Source organism: Zootermopsis nevadensis, unplaced genomic scaffold (genome assembly GCF_977971745.1).
Source record: "Zootermopsis nevadensis isolate Lab colony 2312 unplaced genomic scaffold, Znev_1.0 Znev_ptg000017l, whole genome shotgun sequence".
Taxonomy (NCBI): domain Eukaryota; kingdom Metazoa; phylum Arthropoda; class Insecta; order Blattodea; family Termopsidae; genus Zootermopsis; species Zootermopsis nevadensis.
The window spans coordinates 3,428,090-3,452,763 of NW_028259149.1; the positions used below are offsets into that span (position 1 = coordinate 3,428,090).

The 24,674-nt window shown below is 41.4% G+C and overlaps 1 protein-coding gene across 2 annotated transcripts in view; it reads right to left on the bottom strand.

Moving 5' to 3' along the window:
• The window catches only part of Eip63E (cyclin dependent kinase Eip63E), a 173,196-nt gene that overhangs the window by 115,942 nt on the left and 32,580 nt on the right, over positions 1–24,674 (bottom strand). For both annotated transcript variants that reach the window (XM_022072560.2, XM_022072561.2), the window contains exon 2: positions 22,543–22,629. In XM_022072560.2, coding sequence (XP_021928252.1) covers positions 22,543–22,629 — 87 coding nt within the window. The remainder of the gene's footprint in view (positions 1–22,542; positions 22,630–24,674) is intronic.

The window sequence follows — 24,674 nt, forward strand, 5'->3', positions numbered from 1 at the left end:
AGACGAGCAGGTTTATACACCCGCCAATCACAAGGCATAATAATAAGACCATCACTGATGTAATCAGTTGTTTCTTGTCAAATGATTGTACAATAAAACTACGTTATTACTACAACCAAACAAGTAACAGCAACAGAAAAACAGCCCTCTCAGACCATGACACGCGATCGTATGGTCAGAAAAAGTGTGAGAAGGGCTAGAAAGAAGCAGAAGATGAAAGTGAAAATGAAGGACAGGAGGAGGAAAAGATGAAATATGAAGAAAGGGTACGAAAACAGAGAAAAAGGAAACTAGCAATAATGAAGAAAGACAAACTGATAAAAAGAGAAACAGAATAGGAAAAAGAACACGGAAAAACGCGAAGAGTAGTACAATTTAAACAAATTTATTAACTAAATTATCCGTCTCATAATCAACTCTGATGAAGTCACCAGAAGGTCGAAACCGACGCGTACGATTTTAAACCACTTGACTCTAGCACACAGAGTCACAACCGCCTTTATTACCTTGAGCAGTTCCAGCATCAAATTCCATCTAATCATCACCGCCCTGAAGATGGAGGCAGTAATCACATCTGAAGCGCCGATAAACGTCTAAAAGGCTACATGGCGCAACGTTCCAGACTCGAAGCTGCGAGAACCTGATATTTCACCTACCAAAATTTGGTTTCACGTCTATCCACACCCTTTTACTGTCCTTGATTTGTTAATCACGACGATGCTAGGCAAAACGTATTTCCACCAAAGAACTTTATGGTCTAATTGCTTACAAAAGGATTCAAGAACACCTTCTGGCGATAATAGACAGCAACAAAGGCTAAGACACAGACGGCTTAAAACGATTCATTATGCACTTCCTGAACAAAGGTAACAAGCCATTCACACATCTGAACACGACTGTGCATTACCGTCATCAACATCCACACAGGCAAAAGCATGGGTAGGCGTGTGTGTCAAAAACATCCTCTGTAGACTCATTATAAATGCCTTCTGAGGTGAATTTTTAAACTTGAACAATGGAAAAGTTTGTACGTGTTGAGCTGTTGAACAGAAGAGTGGAAGTCAACTATGGTCGATATTCTTTACCCTCGACTTCCGTGGGTGTTAAGGGGGGGGGCACCATTGTCATCATCCAACTCCCAAAAAACAACAAATTCCATCAAGTTTACACCTCACTTTACAGATTTCACCAACGCGATTTCCATGTTATTTGCTTTGCTCTACCAAATAATTAGAAAACGAATTTTGAGTAAAAGGCTGATTACCTTCACGCAATTCATTAAAGTTTTACTTTCAATTATAAGCTTAAATAGGTTTAACTGCTGTGACCAGAACTTTAACTTCTGTTAAGCCTCTGAAGTACAAAGCTCATCTAAATAAAATTATAGAAAACAATAGCTCGATTATTCTGAGAATCATACGAAACTCACAAATACACTCTGTGCCCCTCCAAAGAAAAAAAAAGAAGCCCCAGAAAGATTTACTGGAAGTAAAAGTACGTGACATGTATAAGCTACCGTTGTGATTTTATGAGTTAAGAAGCACTTTAAAATTCCTTTACAAGGGAACTGAAGAAGAAGAAGAAGAAACAACAACAACAACAACAGGGGACAATGTCCTTCTCAAAATTGTATTAATACGACGTACGAGCAGACCACCTAAGAATTTTAAATTTTCCTCCGTTCGAATGTGGCAGTCATCAAGAACGTGGAATAGTAAAAACAAAATACGAAAATATAATGGGGCGGCGAAAGAATTAGAACCCGCAAACGCAGATAAGGATGTAACTGCCACGTATAAATGGCGTTAAAAATACACTCATGAATATTTACGACTTAGTACGGACTCGCGTAGCGTCATTTGGGACTTCCCCACACCACAATCTTCATAACTTACATCAACACCTACATAAAATAAGATAGCCAGAATCGCCATGAAACTAGAAGTCGGGACCAAACAATCCGTTTCCACTACGTCACTAGGTCCTGGGCAAAAGTAAAACAAACACATATACAATTCAAGTTTCAAGGTACAAGCTGGAGGCTGACCAGGTGGGCGACGGGCAGCGCGTAGTGACCAACGACCTTGCCTTAATCGGGGGCGGTCCAGCGCAAACGAGACCCAAGCGCGAACTGTACCACCAGGAAGTCCTGTTCTGTACTTGTCCCGACCATGATATGAGCACAGCCCTTCTTGAGAAGCCAGCAGTCGCTCAGCTAGTCAATAAATTCACTAGGTTGATGGCTGTCTTCTGGGTTGCAGCGCCGTGTAGTCTGGTAGAAGTTTACTAACGTTTCAGAGGTCCTTACTGCCTCTATCATCAGGGCGACTTACTCAATCCCCTGATGATGTGGCAGGAAGGACCTATGAAACGTCGGTAAACGTCTACCAGACTACACGGTGCAATAACCCAGAAGGTATCCACCTTAATTAGCCATATTTTTTAATGGTAAATAGTCGTGTTTACTTCGCGGTACAGACTGAATTATTAAATATCATTCAGACGAGCTACGGATTACGGCTCGCGATTTTAAATGCCGGACTGCTGGCTAGAAATCAGCAGCACGCATCCGGAAGGTCCTGCGACCGGCCAACTCGACCAAGGTTTTCCTCGGTACTAGAGCAAATGCTGAGTTGGTACCCAAATTCCACGTTGCTCTGCATGCCTCCCATGCAGCCCTCTCAGAGGTAACATCAAAATTCCGCTCTATAGTAGCCCCCCCCCCCAAAATAACGTAAATCTTTTCCTAACGCCACCCCCAAGGCCAATATCAAAATTCAAAATTAACGCAAAAACCCGAATCAACTCTCCCCTTCCCCATTTCTTACCCCATCCTGTCTCCTAAATCCCTTGTCCTCACAAAACCTATTCATACTAGAAGGACGAGCGGGCACTGCCTGGGAACCTTCGTAGCCCCAAACCGACTTTATACCCCTCCCCCATTTATAACAGTAGTGCCTATCGCTACCCCCCCCTCTCTCTTTTTCGGATTCAAGGCGATAATCGAAAGGAAATACGTAGTGTCACCTGCCATCAGAGATCAAAGACCGTGTCATATAAAAAATAGCGAATTTCAAAGCATATGAAGACCCTGAACACAATACATAGTTTTGTAGAATACTTTCAGACAATAACGTGAATAAACTAGAGTCATTTTCACGTACTTCAATCTGCCATGTGGAACAAAATCAGATCTATAGAAGGTGTACAATTCAGCAAGTCACAGTTCGTTATTACAGTAGGAAGGTCAAAGTTAGGCTTCAGTGTTCCGGGTTCAGCAGCGCCCATGGTTGCATTATGTCCACACACAGAGTTAAATCAGAAATCGGTGGACCGCAGGAAACACCTCTTGGCGGAGCACATGAGTGTACCCTGCAGATTGGTGTACATGACTACAGGAATTTTTTTCGACAAAACACGAACAGTGAGGCGAAGACAGGTTTGGAATTGTGACCATATAAGATAAAACAATGAAACATGACGTCAGGTGCAATAAATGATAGGAAAAAAAACAAGACCTAAATAAGTCATGATCAGATCATATGAACAATAATTTATCCCACTGCTTACATCAGGCACTACTTATTCTTACAGTAGGTAAGGCAACCGTTCTTACAACACTGAAATAACTCTTTACTATTTTAATTCACAGTTCTGCAATTTCTGTACAATCTACAATGACTCCTGCATGAATTTCTAACCTCTGAAGCCGAAGCAGGTATTTATGAATTCGTCGCAGAATGCGTAAAATACAGGTTGTAAAGCGTTAATCACGCGTCGGATGTAATTTTTTTAATTTCTACCTCTTTACCCCCTCCACCTGAAAATCATTTTTTGACTTCTCATCCGTGTTTTACATTTAAAACAACAGCGTTTCAAAATCTGACTCCACTTCCGTCGTTAGTGGCCGCTGGTGAGACAGAAGCCTCTGTGATGGACACCCACCTGTCCAAACTAAGAATTTTTAAAGCACGTTAATAATTCTTACTACTTACAGAAACCTCATTCTCATCTTAGCTTCAGACCTGCCTCAAGATTTACCCCCCCCCCCCACCCACAACCCGATTACCTACTCGTTAAAGAATCAATTTGAAACAAAGCTGTACAGTGGACGGGGTTCAGACAGACGCTGTACTTAAAGAAACACTACGCGTACAAAGTTCACTTTAAATTCTTTAACACACTAGTAAATTTCCGGAAAAAAACAACGGAAAATCTAAATTAGTAAACACACACGGTCATAAATGTTGTCCCATGAGCACAAAACCCCTTAACAGCGTTACCAAGGCAACGGTTATAACAGCACACACACACACATCACTACATCTTAAATGTTATCCCATAAGGTTTAAAATCCCTTAATAGGAAATGATCACGGACCAACACGTGTTTATTATATAGATAATTTACATGTTTTTATTCTGGTAGATGGATGGATAGACGGACGTACTGATTCTTATACGTAATGGCGACGTTTCAACTATAGAGATCACATGAAGATGGCGAGTTTAAGGCTTTTAGCTCACGGTACTATTTGGAAAACCGCGTAAACATTATCGGGGATAGACACCATTCGATACTACGGGTCTATAATCCGAGACGCTGACAGCGTCGTCAAGCATACCATAAATGCGCCCGAGTACGATAACTGGCCTGTGGACTCAGAATAAAATCACTCCGCAGAGCAGATACAAGCAGAAATGTAGAATGGAATCGATACGGTAAAGGGGCGAGTTTATCGTCGTTCATAACCCAAACTGAAGCAGTACTTACAATTGCTCCACGGAGATGCTTTGAAGATAAGACGTCAAATGCGAGGGCATATTTCATCTTAGTAGCATTCAAAAAAACTTCAGCAAACAGCTAAGATTCAGAAACGAACTTTTGTCGCACTTCTGTTTAATCGGAAAATGCTGATACACAAATTAACTCTTACAAATTACATTAAACAGCACAATGCATTCTGACATTAAACATCTGTTACTCGACATTGAGGTGTTAAAGGCGGTCAAGATGTCGATATTGGTCTTCTGAGCTGTAACGTCGTGGTTAACTGTTTTTCATCAGACACGGTGACACCTAGATTCCGAAAATACGCACGCAGACCACGGGTTGAGAACTCCTGTTCCAAATCAAATTGACCAATCTACGAATACAATAAAAGTTACGAAGCTCAGACCAGAACGGGGACACTGACCGCTATTGAACACTGTAACGAATCAAAAACATGTTTCAGCCATGAAATAAGTTACAAACCTCAAACCAAGCGCTATTCTGTAATGGAAGTATCCTAAATGACTTTGAAAAACAAGTGGGCGCGATCTGCCGACCTTGGCAGGAATTATTTGACCCAATCGGTTGGTCAACCTCTACCTGACCCTCCTACACAAGAAGTGAACAAACCCCGCACACTGCGTCACCGCCCCACACCTGGCACTGGTGGTGATGTCAGCTGCAGGAGTCATTACGGATCCAGAAAGGCTTTCACCCACGGAGAAAGGGAGAGCAAACCATTAAAACAGGACATGACGTTCTCACGGTGGCACGAACCCACGAACCTCAACACCAGTCTACATACCATCAGTGCCCATTTTACCATCCCATTCGATTCTGTACAGTATATCTTAACCCATGAACTTTGGAATGGCGATTTAACCAGCAAGTTGATGGGGCATTAACGCTCTAAACCTGTATTTTATGTTTCCGGTTTGAATTTCGACTGGATTACTGCTAATCCTGATCGATGTTTTCCGTGCTTTTCCTCAGTCTGCATAGCCGGATGCATGGAGTACTTGAAGATGGCTGTCTTCTGGGTTCTTGCGCCGTGTAACCTCCATCATCAGTTATCGCCCAACCTGATTATGGAGGCAGCAAGGGTCTCTGAAACGTCGGTAAATTTCTAACAGACTACCGCCGTGAAAACCTCAAATCCTACAAGGAGTACTTCCTTTACTAGGACAAGCTGATAGCGCAAGGGTTCAGGGATCGTATATGCCAAATTTAAGATATTAATTTATAATTATCTATTAAAATGAGTAAGTAGACAGAGGAAAAACATTTTGAAAGAAGGCGAAACCAGTTCTTATCAAAGATTGTTGGTCCATCGTTCTAGTTTGGCTTGCTGCACTGTACTTAAACAAGTCAGATAACCTACCCATGTGGTCTATGGTGATTTACTGTCATTGACAGCTGAGATTTGGGACCGAGAAAGGGGAAATGTTACTAGCAGACCGATTTAAAAAGACCCTTTACTTCTTTAAAGTGGGTCTGTAAGCGTTAGAAGGACAAGGATTTTCACTTTCGTTGAGAAGTTGGTAGAAAAGAACTTGTTCAGTGAACTGAAAAGGAAAGCCTTTCATGCTCTTCCGAATGACCCATTTGTCGCGGTTAAACGTGTCGTTCAAATGGATCTCAGTGTATTTGTGTATTTCGTACGATTATTTCCTTAAATAAAGTTAACCGGTTGATCTTTAAACGGAGACGCGTTGTTTTCTTTGCGGTACGGACTGAATAATTACAAGACCACTTGAAATCCAGTGAAGAATTAACGCCAAAAAGTTTTAACTTCTCAATCCGAAGACGATTTAAATTATAGGCTATTTAAAAAAATCAGTTCCTGCTTTAAACAAATTTTCATTACAAAGATAAACTAGTTGGTGCTGTTTATCTGAGGTTTAACTGCTAAGAACCAAAGGGAAGCCCCACAGAAAATTCAATATTTTTATTAGTTACGATGAACGTTTATGAAAAACGTTTCTCCGATGGCTTGTGACATGGAATGATCCAGCAAATCAAAAGTATATTAGATACTGTCAACTGTGTGAGGTAGATTTGATATAAAGAACGTTTTCGGAGCCTTCTCTACTCCAGAAACGTCGTATAAATAAAACACACCTTCCACCGTTGACAGATGTTTATAATGACGATGGAATATTTTAAGGTGAACTTATTTAATTATGGATTTGGAAGGAGGTGGTCATGGCCTACTTAAGGTAGTCCTCGGCCTGAGGAAAATCATGATAAATGTCAGAAGTCTCGGTTAAATTCGAAGAGATTAGAACCAGAACTCATGAATAGGCCTACAAGTGTAAAGCGTTACCGTCATACTAACCTGCTCGTTGGTACATATAGGTCCAAGCCGGGGAAGTGGATTTTTCATAATCGAAAGCAGAATTTACAAAGCAGTCTCATAAAGGGACTGAGGAAAACCGCAGTCTGGTTAGCAGGATTTTAATGGAAATGAGCCCGACGCACAAAGCTCAGCAGTTCCTGAATCAGCGTGTATAAATGACTATCGCACCACGACCGCGAAGCCATAACGACACTCATCAATGCAGGTCGCAAAGCCATTAAACCGAGTGTTAACCTCAGCTCGTAACAAGTGTGGCTTAGTAATGTGTCGGCATGCATTTGATTCGTATTGTACACATTCGTTTAATATTTTTACATACATCTGGAAAATGACCCGTCCAGACTGACGGTAAACTCTAAAGCAGTACTTAAAATAACATTTTTATTAAAAAGAATAAAAAAATATAAACATGAAAATTAAACCAATTACCTTTCTTTGCTTAATTAAAGAATATAATACGATCTATTTTTGGATTTGGATCCTGCTGTCCCAGGGAGGGCTTTGATTAATTCGGTGATGAACCTTCGGGTTCCCTAAGCCATCTAGTTAGTTGATACGATCTAATGTAGTGTAAATAGTGAGAAATGTCGAAGCACAGAGAATGTTAACGCAAGCATGTAGCAGAAATCAAAAGTTTTTGAAAGAGAACCAGTAAACTTAATTCAACTAAGTGAGATTTCAGGTTCTCACGGCGGAGGATATGAAGATGACTTTTCTTCTGCGATGTCCTGTAGAAATTTACCGACACTGCTGCATCCATCATCAGGGCGATATGGGATACGCCTGACGATGGAGGCAGCAAGTACATCTGGAGTTCAAAACGCTATTATCTGATGCTGTCCACAAAAGGGTTGTCAACATAATCACAGTAATTACGAAACGTCGATATAAACACACTCATATATATACATATTTACTGTAGGGCCACAAACACAGGTAAGATCATGACATATTTTTAGTAAGAAAGAAACGAGGAGGAGGAAACTGGCTTAATTTCGATTACCTTACGAAGCAAACGAAGCGGAAGTCAATTAAATGTGCCAGGTCATCATCCTTCACGCGCACGGAGTGTGCTTAGACAGCATACACAGGTGCTGTCAGTGCGAAATGCTGACATGGCATCGCATTCATCTATCACGACCACGCAGCGAGGAGGAAACTCAGAGCTAACCCGACCGACACCAACCACAGCCAATGAGCATAATCCTGAGCTTGTTAAATCCAATTCGCATCCGCAGAATCTGCATCACTACGATCAATATTAATTCTATCTCTTTCTTGATCTTCTATGCGGCTGCTTTCCAAAATACGTCGAGGTACATAACCAGCTCATCGTAACCTCTTCGATTTTACTATGTTAAAGTAACGGGTGAACTCTAGCCAGCCAGTGTTCGTGCTCGGTCCCGTGTATCTCCGTAATGTGGACGGTTTCACGAACCACAGACCAAACAGCACGATCAATTGGAACCACGTTATCGAAAGCACGACCTCGAAACATAAGATGCTGCAGTCTTATCTCATTGCAAAAATTCTAGGGCCTTCAAAACCGCACGTATTCACACAATTTAACCATTTTAAGACCCGTGGTAAGTATATGTACCGCCTACTTTAATAATCAACAATTTTTCATTTTTCCCGTACATTATATTCATGGGTTTTCCTATGATTCTCAGAATAAACACCGATTATTTCCTTAAACAGGGTCAACCAGTTGATCTTTGTAATGGTAAAGTGTTGTGTTTTCTTTGCGGTACGGACTGAATGTTTAAATATATTATAAGCTGGTTGTTCGTTATCATTTCCCTAAAAGGAATTTTGGGCCTAAAGGGATAATATTTATGACTGAGTGTGCTTAACTTTAGATTTTCCAATCATTCCTGATGGGAAATTTACTATCGCTTAAATATTATTTAGATGAGCTTGGGTTTAAAAAGATTAAACAAGATTCTGTATGCGACAAGATGGAGAAAGATGCCACACAGTGTCACACCGGGTGGCTAACAAAAGACCTTCAAGCGTGCTTCGTTTAACCTTATCTGGACAATGAAAAGCGTGGAACTGGCATATGAAAAATGTTCACGTCCACATGAAAGCAGCGAGCAGACGGACAGCGAAGATGGTCTGCGCATAAGAGTGGCAGAAACAAACGAATTGAACTTGTAGGAACAAGAGCTATTATTTTAACACCGTAGACTGTAGTATCTGAGGCACGAATCACAGTCGAAACACGTCGCTTATATCAATTAACCTTGTACATTACATTGTTAATGATGCAGAACAGGACGTGTGTTGACGGCTGCATGGAGTAATCCAGAATTTTTTGCTGCACATAAATCCGATGCAAAATTATGTAAGTAACAGTTCACAGAAAAAGGAAAAATAATAAAACAAACGACGGTATGTTTAATTTTGAGACAATGATAAAAATTAAACTTCTAAAGACATGCATCCTATTAGATCTTACTGGAGACTGTATTTTTAGGTCCAAATAAAGAAAAACTCGTCAAAATTGCAAGGTCATGTTTGAAAAAACAAAACCTCCGCATTGTGCGTTCATTTTATAGATTTCGTTCAAAGAAAACTCATAATAAAAAGACGCGTCGGTAAATGGGAATTCAATGCTTCGCACGATTTACAAGATTTTTGTTACAAAAGCTCTTAAACACAGGCTGACGGAGTGCGTGCTATCTTTCCATTCGACAGTCTTGATCTGATTAAATTATACAGAGTGTTTTGTTGACCTCTCTGCGAGTCAGTGAAAAACTTCTAGAGCATCACACAAGGGACACGTGTCAGTTACAGGACACAAAGAACACGTCAGACGGCAGCGTGATCGAAACACGATCAGCTTTAAACAACTGAAATCAGTGCTTAAACTATGTAGCTTTCAGGCGACATTCATCTGTAACGAAAAACAGACTCACGGCAACCTGTGATGTCTGAGCCAGCCTCTTCCTCAGTCGTCCTCCAAAAATAACAACTTTGGACGTCGTAGTGAGAAGAAAAAACCAGCCCTGACGGGAATTGAACTCCGGTCTTCTTGTTCGTAGCTTTGTAACTACACTGAGATATTCGGGTTTATTTCTGTTTGAAGAATGCTGTGTTCTGGGTTGATGCGCCGTGTAGTCTGGTAAATGTCCACCAACGTTTCAGAGGCCCTTTCCGCCTCCATTATCAAGGCAGAAGACAACAAAAACCTCAAATCCTAAATTTTTTCTGATTGTTTCCAAACGCTATTTGAATATTCTTACGATATGATAAATATTCAATAAAGTGCAAGACTAAATAACAGGTGTCACTGTGAGAGACATGTGAATTAGCATTAACTTTGAATCACTGTAACCCGCAATGAATGAACATCAAGGCAAATGTGTTTTACAGCTTCGTGGAAAAAAATTGAAAAATACACGTACGCCATAACAGAACCCTCTCTGCTTACAGAACACAGCTCTCATGCAATATTTCAGTACAGAATTTGAGTACGAAATGTATTTTTTGCGCAAGATACAAAATTTTCTGTATTAGAAATTGTTAATCTTTCACTTTACGACTTAAAGCATGGAAACGAGAGACAATGGTTACACGGGGACTTTTTGCAATTACCTTCACACAATGCAACTTCACGAGACTAAAAAACAATTCGCTTCAACATTCTTCAGACTGCCACGGCATTTAGACCGCTTGTATTCTCAGCGTCAGCTACTGTGTAAATTCTACTGACAGTTTAATTCATCTGCACGCCAAATGCCTTACAAACGTGAACTCCAGAGCCACTTACATTCCACTTAAACTGTTCTTCTGCTAGCCTCTTACTGCTTATGCTACGTATTCCATTCTACAGCATTTCTCTACTGAATGCTATGTCAAGCCGTAGCGATCGGGACTTTTATTCGAGATGTATCCGGTTCGAGTGTCTCACAAGGTCACAGCTACACTGACGCAGATACTTCGTGGTTTTACTCTGCCACAGAGCTTCTTGCCGGCACAAAGGCGAAGTCGTCGCTATGGTCTTACAACTTAACCAAGGGGCATTTAATTAAAGGGACGGATATCCCTGTTAATAACTAAAGGGTACTTGAGTGACCTAGAAGTAGATGGGAAGATTCTATAGCAATTGGCCTTCGGGAAATTGGATGTGAGAGGCTCGTAATAAACGGATTATGGGAAGATGATGATAAACTTTCAGGATACGTATGAAATCAGACAAATAAAATGTCTCCGGAGTTCTTTTGTTTGGGTTCCACACATTTCATTACCGTGCACAACTTGCACGAAATAATACATTTTTAAAAATGTAAAGAGAATTTACAATCACTCTGTAGTATTGGTAGGTTATGTAGAACCAATCAACCGTTACTGGTTATAACTTGGCTAATTTATGACCATCCAGTGAGGTAGATTAGGTTTATATCTGAATATTCAACAAATGATCACCAATTACGAGTCAAAAATAGGAAAAGAACGCGTTTGGAAAACAGCGTAGTGTATGATGCCAATTTTTTTTTAAGGAACGGCGCTAATTTAAGTGACTTTTGAAATATTACAGTTCATCTCTGTTCGTAAAGCTCCCATTTCTCATAATCCGATAAATGGTGGGTCTTATACTTCGCTTCACCTGCCACGCTCAATCCCCCGCCTCCCAAACCCAAAACTTTTTTCCACTTCTTACGCCACGGTCTAACAACTGCTGCTGCCTCTTTCAACCAAAAAGTTTCTAATATCGAAAATTGATGCTAGGGGAGACTGTGAAAGCACACAGGACCACTGACACCCACAATTTAGGAAAGAACGAATCTTTGTTGACAGTTATATATATATCATACCCTGAGAGTGAAAAGTTAGAAGTGGATTGGTTGGCCAGTGTTTATGTGAGATTCAATGAAAAAAGCCAGGGAAGTATGCAAAAGATGGCGTTAACAGAAATTCTTGCAACTCCTGGAGGATGGGGGGGGGGGGGTTGGAATGTGGGCAGGGAACATCAAGAGGGCGGAAGGCAGTTCCGCCAGCATCAAAACTAAAAGTTCCATTACAAGTAGCCTACTCGCATTCATCACCAACGTTCCTGAATAGCATATGTGCCTCGCAATCAAAAGTCCTCCCATCTCAGGAAGATTCACACCAAAATCTACAATGTAACAAGACCTAATTTGTTCCGATTTACTTAGTTTGATATCAGGCTATGGTTTCTACGGCGCGTGCGATAAATAAGGCACTACGTGGAGTAACTAGTTCTCGAGAAGTTGGTATCAGTTATCCCCTTAACGCCCAGTAGTAACTGTCTCCTTTTGCCACTCCACAACTCCGCATTTAGCACAGAGTGTATTTATGCGTTTCTTATGATTCTCAGAATAAACCTTGATTATATCCTTAAACAGCGTTAACCAGTTTATCTTTTTAATGGTGAAGCGTTGTGTTTTCTTTGCGGTATGGACTGAATATTTAAGCCGAGTTCCGTGCTTCAAGAATTTAACATAAAAAAGAAATTCTCTTGGTTGTATATCCCAGTACGGATGCCAACAACCTCGGCCATGTGGCATGGACCATACACAGAGAACACTTGTCACCAACAGGCCGTGAGTACCGTGTAATACAGGCATAGAGGAATTTAAGCTAGCATATCCCTGGCAACAGCGGCGTCAAATGGAAGAAATTACTTTTTACGAAGTGACGTTTTGTTAACAGTAAACACAATTAGATTGAAAGAAACAAATGATTTTATCTCGTTCTCCCTCTTTTACATTCTTCTAAACCTTATTATTCTCTTCCAATATCATCGGTATCAATCTCCTGACACGCAAGTTTCATACGAACGACACACAAACACTGCATTTAGATTTAACTCGTATCCTCATGACACACGGGGGAATATGGAGGACACGTTGGAAAACCAAAGAACAGGAGAAAAACCTGTCCCAGTGCCACTGGCTACATGAACTGCCTTGGGCGTGAACCCGGTCCCTCGCCATTGACGAACCGCCAGAAGATAAGTTAACACCAAAGTCGAAACGAATCAATAATAATTATCCGTTTATCGGCAAGCCATCAGTCACTCTACCTCCAGCATCAGAGAGGATGTAAGGAAGACAAGCTGGGCTTGGGAAAAAGACAAGGAGCTTTTCTCGGATCGCAAGGGAGATCCGAAAAGGAAGAAGCTGAGTGAGCACTTTGCCAGATTGGTCCGACTTTAGTTCGCTTCATCCTGCGTAATGTTCAGGCCACCAACAACAAACTCAGTGTCGGATTAACTTACTGATTACGAAATAGTAAAGGCTTTGGTCTCACCCTTACGGCAGAATGCTCACATATAAGCCCTGAACATGTGGCTTCTATTCATTACTGCGTGCCTCGTGGAACAAGAACTGCAGCAGAAACGAAGTAACCTCTACAGGAGACTTTAATGCCCCCGAATTGCGTAACACAGACATACCTCGGAGATATTGCGGGTTCGGTTCCAGACCACCGCAATAAAGCGAGTCACACGAATATTTTGGTTTCCCAGTGCTTATAAAAGTTATGTTTACACTATACTGTAGTCTATTAAGTGTTCAATAGCATTATGTCTAAAAAACAATGTGAGAATTACTAAAATGTGACACAGAGACACGAAGTGAGCACGTGCTGTTGGAAAAATGGCGTCGATAGACTTGCTCGACGCAGGGTTGCCACAAACCTTCAATTTGAAGAAGAAGAAAAAACTCAGCAATATCTGCGAAGCGCAATAAAACGAGGTATGCCTGTATTGAAACACACGGGCATTTCTCTCACTCAGCGTTCGACAGCCATACGAGATGCCCTTCAATGTCAAGGCTAGGTAATGCGACGTGTTTCCAATTGTGGTTGGCAATTGTCCAGTGCAGGACCATTGACAATCAAACAGTTAACGTTATTTGTTGATACAATCGTGTGGCAAGGGCATGTCCTGTGGTGGGCAGTGTCGCCTTCAAGGTCACTTGCAAGGATTACTTTGTGCTGAATGGCTCACTGTGATAGCGAACAACAGTCAAAACAGAATTCTCGACACCTACTTTCCTTCAAACGCGTCGATACGCCAAGAGGCCTACAGTAACCGGAAAGCGTGTACTGTGGCATTAAAATGCCCGACACAGACATGTAGATGTGCTTATGACGTATCAACATGGCTTACAATGTTTCAAGTGGGTAATTGTAATGATGCGTTATTTATCGCCCGGAGAACAGAACGCCAAATGGCAACTAATTTTTTTTCGTTTCACATACTGAAAACAAAATTGCGCCTCTGTTAAAAATATCTACAACCTCCATGCTTGTATTACTGGCGACAGAGAAATTAACGTAAAAAGACGGCGCAGACTTGTATCAAAATATGTGAAAATGAATTACATGAACATCTGTCAACGGTTCGAAAGTAGGCTAATTATGTGGGACGGACTCACAAACAAGGACACGATTCAACTGCACATTTATCGCTCCGTACAGAAAGGAAAGAGGCGGTAGGGCCTAGAAATGAATTTTCAGCGGATGTGAAATCTTCAAGCACATCAGGCCCGCACAACTTGAAAATGCATGTGGGCCCAAATGTAAACTATGGAGGTGTTTCGGGCCGTAGATTCGTATTTCCTGTATGATAATTACATTAATTAAAAGTATGCGAACGTTATGCATTAAATATGCTTAAATAAATACATTACTATGTTATATTAACGTCAGGTTTTCATGGCGGGTTCGGCGTCAAGTGGGACAGGCCGCATTCAACGAATTTGCCACGCGTGCCAAAAGTGACCCGCGTCTGCTTTGTTCCCCTGGAAGTCATGGCGGGACAATGAGTCATCTGTCTGCAGACATTCTTTCAAGAGGAAACGATAAAATTGTCTTCCTGGACTGTTCTTCTGCGTAATTTAGAGCGAATAAGATGCGGGCAGCCAGCGGACAGACAAGCTAACCGGTGGCGTGTATGACCTCTACGACTTATCAACCACTGCGTGAACGAATCAAGGTGTTCTGCGAGACTTCTCCTCGCGACGTAAAGCCGACACTAAACATTCTAAAACACAGCACAGTAAAAATTGACAACGACAAGCTTTAGAATAACGAGGTGGGCGAAACATTTAGACTGCATAACAAGGATAAGAAATGCCTACAACATTTCGGATGAGAATCGGATAATATTAAAATGGATGGACTGGATTCAAATGGTTACGAATAGGATCCAATAACTGGCTATTATAAATTCGGAAATAAGCTTTCGGGTCCAATGAAAGTCAGAATCCGACAGCCCACCAGCGAACACGATCCAGAGCCAGTTCTACCAACCTCCCATCCTCAAAATGTATAAGCCCCCCACGACGACGTTCTCCAAAAGGTTTCCGTATCAAACTTCGAAATGCAACCTTTGTCTTCTTCATCCCAGTCAAACAGGGCAGAAGTTAATCATGCGCTCTACATTAAGGGGGCCGGGGCGACCACCGGTGTCATGACTTTCATACCGAATTTTATTAAAATCAGTGACCTGATTCGAGACTTCGAAGCAGACGCGCGCCCTCCGATACACCTCCTCTCCTCAGCGAACGAGTAAAGAGTATCGAATCTGGAAGTGATAAATCACTGCAGCTCTTATCCATTACAGAACGTATTATCGTTTCGAAAGGATTAGATTAATGACTTACAGCGTCTAACAAAGAGTATGTCCTGTTCAGAAACTGCGAAAAATACCCGACAGCATCACAAAGGAAAGAAGTCGAAAGCTGTTAATACCGTAATTAGCCCATTAATCCAAATTTCCCCGTTCAGCCTCGCTGATGACGGCGTTCTTCTGGGTTGACGCCGACGTTTCGGAGAAACATTCTGTCCCCAATCTTCAGCCCTGCTTCAATAACCGTTCAACCGTTGTCATGGTAACGCCGTCAAGGGAATACGGAACTTCAGGGAGGAAGGAGATATTTATGACTGTTTTCATTACTTCAGACTTTACCTTAAATGTTTGTTGGTAATCCACCAGTAATAATCATAATTAATCTTACTAAGTTAACAATTAAGCATTGTCATTTCGTTGTTACTTCGCAAAGGACAAAAAAGGTTTACATCATGGCGCTTAAAACATTTCGCTCCTGATTTACAACCACCGCTGGAAAGTTACGACAGAAAAAAATATTTTACTGGGATGAAGAAACTGGCCAGTGTGACACTGAACGAGGCTGTATATGTCAACTCAACTATACCAGACTCAACCAGACATCCGCTAGGGGAACTTCATGATAGCCATTAGGAAATATCAGATGTGACAGAACTCAAGAGACAAAACACACGCACAAAAACAAATGCGATAAACAAGCGAGAAAGGATAAAGAAATAAACATTCATGAACCGCGTTTTCATACCCAGAATAAAACCACAATTGCATCCGAAGGACTCAAGTGCAACAACAACAACAAAAAAGGGCCAGAGAATGCAGCTGTCTTTTGTACAAACGAAGAATTGTCAGTCAATGACGCCTCCAAATCTCGATATGAACCCTTTGCCTCGCGACGTGTGTTGTACGTCGACATCCCACTGGGCTACCGAAGTGCATTCGAGAGATAACCCGCTGGCCTCCTGCTCAAACAGAAGGTGGATACTCGGCCACATCTTAAAACCGAATTATGATGGACACTGCCCATTATCTCAGGCATTTGGCTTCCATTAAAGCCCACTTTAACTAAGTTTCGGCAACTGCCTCTTCTGCATTCTTCAGGCGATCGGTTATATTATTATTATTGTTGTTGTTGTTCTTGAGCTGGGGAAGATCACTCAATGTAGTAACTAAGTTGGATGGTCGGGGTTCGACTGTAGGCAGGGAAGATTTCTTTTTTCTTTTGGAGTAACATCGTCTAAACCTTCTCTGAGTCCCAAGAAGGTTTGTTTTCTTCCTCGGGGGTAATGCGGCAGGAGCGTGAACCTAACCACTTACTGTATTATAAAAGACCTATAGGAAGGAGTATCTCCAATGCTCCATAATTCTGCATAATTTTATTTCCCTAATATTATCGTAGCCACGGTGGTCTAGCGGTTAGAACGCTGGCCTGGTAATCCTGGGGGTCTCGGGTTCGATTCCCGGCGGTGCCCGAATTTATAACTTGTGTTGGGCAAGGCCGTGGTCTAGGCAACACGGAGTTTTCCTGCGGGGGCTTCCCCGGTTTCTCCGTGGCATCCCAACAATTACTCCATTCCCACACAGAAGAAGGCAATGGCAAACCACTTCTGGATCATCTGCCAAGAACGTAAATGAGCAGGTCCCAGTCCGAGAAAAGGATGGAAGGATCCTGTTCATATGGACCTGTCGTCAGACAGAACACTAAATAAATAATATTATCGTCCCATTTATAGGCCTATTCTGGTAGGAAACGTCGGATACATTTTGAAACCCTCTGAATATTGAACGAGTACGTCTACAGCCATGATTTTACTGTTTTCGTCAGTAGTAGTACGAAGACCAAATGAGGCGGTCATATTTTTAACGAAATCGTCTTTCAGATACGATTTCAGGCTTCTTAGATTTAATTCTTGAAGACCCTCATCGCACTCTGCGCAATTTTCTGAGGCACTTAAGTACGCATTAATATCACGAGGGCGGTAATCTGCTTCTATAGCATTATGCGAATGAATAAAATTTTTCTGCTCGCATGAAATGAGATTACCTCTTCAGAAAATGGTCGTAGCAGTTTAATTAACACTACAGGGGGGGGGGGGAGATCTTGCCCCTTTAGCCACAAAGCCATACCAAGGTTTAAACGGCAATTTGCTGGATATAAAGGTGAATGAAGCTGTGTTCGAGGGTGGGAGATTATCTTGAAACAGCCCGAGCAAACAACGAAAGAGAAAGGAGAGCCATGTAGTAACCGCTGAAGGAAACTAGCGTATTTCCTCTGTTCGAAGACCCAATCTTTTCACAGCTTAAAATTTCTGAAATCGACGCGCGTATCACATTTTATGGCGACTAAAAATCACTATGCGCCATGCAGTTAGTTACTATATGGATATGGAATAAGTTGAGTTATAAGGACTAACAGCCGATATTTCGACATTGAAATGCTCGTTTCTGACTGCGTACGTCAAACTTGTAAAGACTTATGAAAAATAAAGATAACTCAATGTCACAAACAGAACGAAAAACTGCATAAATAGGTTTGCTGCGATAGTATTTTCAACGAAGAAGGGCAAATTCGTTAAAATTAGAAGACACCCCGCCATTCCACAACATGATTTATTATATATATCAAAGGGTAAGGGTTGAAAAATATTGTTTTATCCGCAGTAAAGAAAAAGTCAAGTTGCAACATATGTAATATTTTATATTACGACATATGACATCTCCATACATCCTCCCTTTAAACACGACTGTGTAAATACACAGTTTCCATACGGCACACATACGTATTCTGTCTTATTTATTATTTAAGACACACGTAGCAGTGAGGATGAAAAAAAAAAAGGTAAAACTGTCCAGAATGACAAGTATGCCTCTCAGTGCGAGCAGTTTCCATAAAAGAATTTGGTTATAAAATGTGCCTTTTTTTACAAAGAATGAACCGTTTGGGGCTGGCAGGTTTTTCAACATGTTAACATATGCTGATTTCAATCGTGAAGGCCATCCTACTAATACTTGTAGTCTCAATGTTTATTAAAATCCTCCACACGTTTCGACCTTAATAGGTCATTTTCACGTGTTCGAAACTAACAGATATGAAAGCTAAACTGTATACATATTTGAATCAGATAACATTAGCAAGGATATGTGTGATTGATTTACAAGTATTCGTAGTAGGTAGCACCTGGAAGCATGGAAAGTCTTACGTAAAGTAGACGCACATTATTTTCGTGTTTTAAAGCGTTGTTAAAATGGTAGGAAAAAGACAGGAAGTTATTATGGCCACTTCATAAGATGTTGGTTAAAACATTAAAAATACTAGAATGTCCAAGACATCCATATGAGTTGAAAGCTCTTAAGTGAACTTGGAGATGGAATAAAGCTTTGTTCTTTTACCCTTATCGATATTCGTTGGAATTATAAGAGTGCATCACGTCATTACCGCCACGGTGGTCTAGCGGTTAGAACGCTGGCCTTATAATCCTGGGGTCTCGGGTTCGATTCTCGGCGGTGCCCGAATTTATAACTTGTGTTGGGCAAGGCCGTGGTCTAGGCAACACGGAATTTTCCTCCGTGGCATCCCAACAATTACTCCATTCACACACAGAAGAAGGCAATGGCAAACCACTTCTGGATCATATGCCAAGATCGTATATGAACAGGTCCCAGTCCGAGAAAAGGATGGAAGGATCCTGTTCATATGGACCTGTCGTGAGACAGAACACTAAATAATAATAATAATCACGTCATTACAGGATCTTTATTATTTTGGGGGGGGGGGGATTTGAAAACATGTACTGGATTTTAATAATCAGTGAGACTGTAATCATAAAACTTGTTTTGTAGATGGATTGGACAGTCTCATCCAGACGATACACTTGAGTTACTGCAGTTTATGGAAGTCAGCCAAATGCATCGAAACAACAACTTCGTCCAGAGGAATTCCTTTTATTTTTATCGGAACACGATTCATACTAAGCCTCACTGGGCTCTGCGACTAATCCTACACTGGGAAACAAGGCCGTCATAACATTACGTCAGAAGCTACCAACCACCTGCCGAGACAAAGAACCTTCATGTAATCTGTACAGTGTCTCCGTGTTAACGCCAGAATGTAGACCAAGGGCACAATAATCTATTTTGGTAAGAAATTACCGAAAGCAAACAAAAAAACTGATATAAGCAACATTACAGGAAATGAGACATCATTTACATAATGCCCAGAGGCCAAGGGACAAACTTTCAGAGCCCCCCCCCCCCCCCCACCAACTATTTAATTACGGTGACATGCATACTATACCGAAGTGGAAAGTGACGAAGTTTCGTAGATGACCATGAGAAAGCTTGCTGATTACCTTTTCCAGTAAAGTGGTCGCCGTCTTTCCATGTTCCTAAAAAAGTGAGAGTGGAACCACGGTTCCGGAGAATTTGACGTAAATACGTCTATACGGAAAGGAAGTTTATATATCGGCTTTATTCTAAATATTTCCTTTATACCCGCTTTACAATTGAGTAAAGTTTGATTAAGACATTGCTTATTTAACTTGAATTAGTTACGCTTAAGATGGGCCTGTGGTAGCTGAATATAATGTAAAGTAATGTAGTGTAACGTTTCCTAGGTAACAATAATGCCGAGTAAACACGACGTTTCCTAGGTAACCATTGTTATCGGATCTTACACATTTTCCTGTCACTTTTTCATTACACTTTTTTGCGGAATGACACTGACCCTTCCATATAGACGTATTTACGCCAAAAAATTAATTGCGCTACTAGAATTTTATACTTCAGTTTTCAGTTTATAAAACCTTCCTGCAATTCAGCGACATAACACTCTGTAACAGTTGCAATTTGAGAAATATGGTGTCGCAAATTGTAACATTTCGCTGAAAAACAAAATTGAAATCAAGAATACAAGCAAGCATCATTACAGTACCTTATTTTCTTCATTCTCAGAATTCAGAATTGTGACAGAAAGAATTACTCTGTGATTCAGGAGCGGTGGAAAGATCATGACAGGGAGAGTAACCTGTCCCAGTGCCACCCTGCCCGCCAAAAACTCCCCAATGAACTGCCCCAGTCGGAAACCCGAGAAGCCCGAGCTGTGTCACGGCCCACTGTGTAGGCAACTAGCAATTTGTGTAATAAACTAATGCAAACTGAAACACGTAAAGTGGGTTAAAGACAGTCGCTCTAACGTGAATTATAAACACACTGAAACTACGTCTGATCAGTACTCAAGATTTGTATCATCCAGGTCGGACATTATACAAAACGCATAATATCCACCACGCAACGTGCGTGTCTGCAGTGTGAGGAATCGACAAATGTCACATATGACTCTTCAGGTTCTCACGGCGTTGAATATGTTAATGCCGGTGTTCTGAGTTGTAACGCCGTGTGGACTGTAAGGCAGACACCAAAGTTTCGGAGGAACATACTGCCTCCGTCTTCGGGGTTCAAGACGGAGGCAGTATGTTCCTCCGAAACGACAGCATATACCTGTAAGTTCACACGGCGTCACAACCTGAAATACCGACGACATGGCGCTAGAAGCATTCCGTACGGCCCACAGTGTTTCAAACGAGACACTTGAGACAAATTCCGCTATGGAAGCTTCCCAGTGATTCTGAATTCCGTGTTCTCAGAAACCACGCACTGGCACGGGATAATCAGCACTAGAAAGTGAGTGTGTCAAACGCTGATTCATTCTCAACAGCTACTGAGTGACTAAGACTGAACAATTCATCGCTTGTGTTGCAGGCGGCGCAAAGAATGCCTGCTGCTTCGACGTCTGGCCTTGGAATGGTCAAGTGCTTTCAGTGATTGAACATTTCCGCTTAAACCTTCAGTCCTCCCTTACCGGCAACGCGGACGGAATATATTATACTGAATATAGAAAAGGAGCCACTTCTGGCATCCTACTCTTGTAACGCATCTGAATTACGTACATTCGTCGAATGATCCTTCTGCGAAATACAAACCGCAATGCGAATAAGATGACTCCTTATTACAGTGGGAAATTCAGTCTTTACTGTAAGTGTATGACTCATTCATTACACAGTAGTAAGAATTGTCACAGAAGAGTATAAGAATAACGTCAGGTAACATCGCATTTTGAGACGGATGTAAACATTGTGTGGGTAACATGTCCTCTATTACAGTGCAAGATCCACGAAGTACTGTAACTATCATGCCGTGATCAAATTTTTTAGAATTTTACTAATCTGACACATTGTGGAGATTGATGGGCTGTGGTCTGCAGCCTTAATGAATATATATAATAAAATTATTTATCTCACTTTTGTGGACAATATCAATGACGAGAAATAAGATAACGGGTCGAAATGAGTACAAAGTCTTGGCACTTTGCATATAATAAACTGTGCAAAGCATCGAACATATCCCCAAAATATTAATTATTTCCACACCACGTCATTTTCGACAAAAAATAAACTATTTTTTTTATAAACGTCCAGCATTACCAGCGATTTATACAGTAACAAATATTGGGCATAAAATCCCGAAGGATGACAAGAAGTGTTTACATCCAAACGAAATGGTATATAATACCATTTAAACTAAAGTGAAAAATATTTCAAAAAGATTTTTATTATTTTCGGTGCTTCAAAGGGGGGGGGGGGGGGGGAAAGACGTACACAGTTACCAGCCTTCGACACGTTAGCAGACCAATCAAAGAAGCGAACCTACATTTCACACTGCCATCTAGCTGCGTGGGTGTGGTGGTCGAGACGAATTAACAATGGGGTCTATAGAGGAACTCAGAACTGAAGGAGACTTCATTACTTACAGAGTCGACCAAAACTGTGACTCAGACGTTTCTTCAACTTCTGGACTCGACTAAGGGCACCACTTTTCTTCTCTCTCATCGCAACTCCTGAGGACAGAACACACAGAACACATGGTGATTAGCGAATCATAGTAATTACATTAAAACTTTCCTCTTTCTGCATTGAAAACCTGCACAATAGCTTAAAGAGAACTCACAATATTTCAATTCTATTGTTCCAAGGATCACAATAGAAATCTACCTACGTCAAACAAACTTACTCGTTTTCTTTAATCCAGAATAAGAAATAGAAGGAAAACAACACTCTTATAAAAACTCATGTTCTAACCACAGAAATATTCATGCAAAGAAAATTCCTGGCTAAATATCATTAGCGACTGCTGTAAGATAAGAAAATGAGACATTTTAAACTTCAAATGCAGGAGTTTACTGCTACTGCAATTCTTAATCTGATCAGCACCTCCGGAAAGTGTAACAAGACGAAAAGTTTTCTGTGAACCGGTTTATTAAAAAAACACGTTTTTCGAGAGTACGTCGACGTCGTGCGCCTCATTTTCTTAATAAACAATAAATTACATAAATATCGAAACTATTAACAGATGAAAGCATGACACAGCTGTGCTGACATGCGCTGAATGAAAAGTACGAGGGTCGCTCATTAAGTAATGCCCCACATTTTTTTTCTCAGCCAATAATGAAGATAGAAAAGTGTACTTTTACATGCTTGAGATTTGATGTTTCCCGCGTTCGTGTACGGAGTTTCAAATGTTTCCAACCAATAGCGGAGCTGTAGTGAACTGTTAAAATGGCGTCTGTGAACGACTCTCGTTACAAGCAACGAGCTGTAATTGAATTCCTTGTTGCTGAAAAAGAAACGGTGGTGAACATTCATAAACGTTTGTGTGCTGTGTATGGAAGCTGTGCAGTCGATAGGAGCACCGTTGGTCGCTGGGCTAAGAGAGTTAAAGCTTCAGGAAGTGAAGAAACCGAGCTCCGTGATCTGCCGCGCTCTGGGAGTCCTGCCACAGCCACCACTCCAGACATGTTGAACCGCTTGGATGCCATTATTCGTGAGGATCGGCGCATCACAACTCGACAATTGGCCCAACAGCTTTCAGTCAGCAATGGAAGTGTGATTGCAATTATCCAGGCTCTCGCATATTCGAAGGTGTGCGCAAGATGAGTTCCACGAAGTCTCACAGCAGACCACAGGATTCAAAGGAAAACGATTTCTTCTGAATTGTTGGAGCGTTTTGATGCTGAGGGAGAGGTCTTTCTGTCCCGGATCATTACAGGTGACGAAACCTGGATACACCACTTTGAGCCAGAGACAAAAAGGCAGTCAATGGAGTGGCATCATCCTCAATCACCGAGAAAGAAGAAATTCAAGACAACTCCCTCCGCCGGAAAAGTCATGATGACTGTCTTTTGGGACAGTGATGGGGTCATTCTTGTGGATGTGATGCCAAGAGGTGCGACCATCAATTCAGACGCGTACATCAGGACCCTGAAAACCCTCAAGAAGCGTTTTCGACGAGTTCGGCCTCACAAGCATCCAGCAGAAATTTTGCTCCTGCACGACAATGCACGCCCTCACACAAGTCTGAGAACCCGGGAAGAAATCACCAAATTGGGTTGGACGGTGCTACCCCATCCACCCTACAGTCCAGATCTGGCACCCTCCGACTTCCATCTCTTTGGGCCACTTAAAGATGCTATCCGCGGAACAAGATTTGAAGATGACGAGAGCGTGATTCAAGCAGTGAGGACATGGCTACGTGCACAGGACAAGAGCTGGTACCGGCAAGGCATGCATGCACTTGTTCCACGCTGGCGTAAAACCGTACAAGTTGATGGGGACTATGTGGAAAAATAGTATGTGTAAAGGAAACATTGATTTATATTGTCACTAAATTTGAGCCATCTTGAATAAATATGTTCTGAGGAAAAAAATGTGGGGCATTACTTAATGAGCGACCCTCGTATATTAAACGTACACAACTCGTTACCATGGCAACACCAGCTTCAGTCAAAGCGCAATATATCTTAAGCGCTTTTAACAGACTGAAATTAGGACAAACAGGACTGGCGAAGAACTGATCGACACTTCACCGAGTATCGACTTCTTTCTT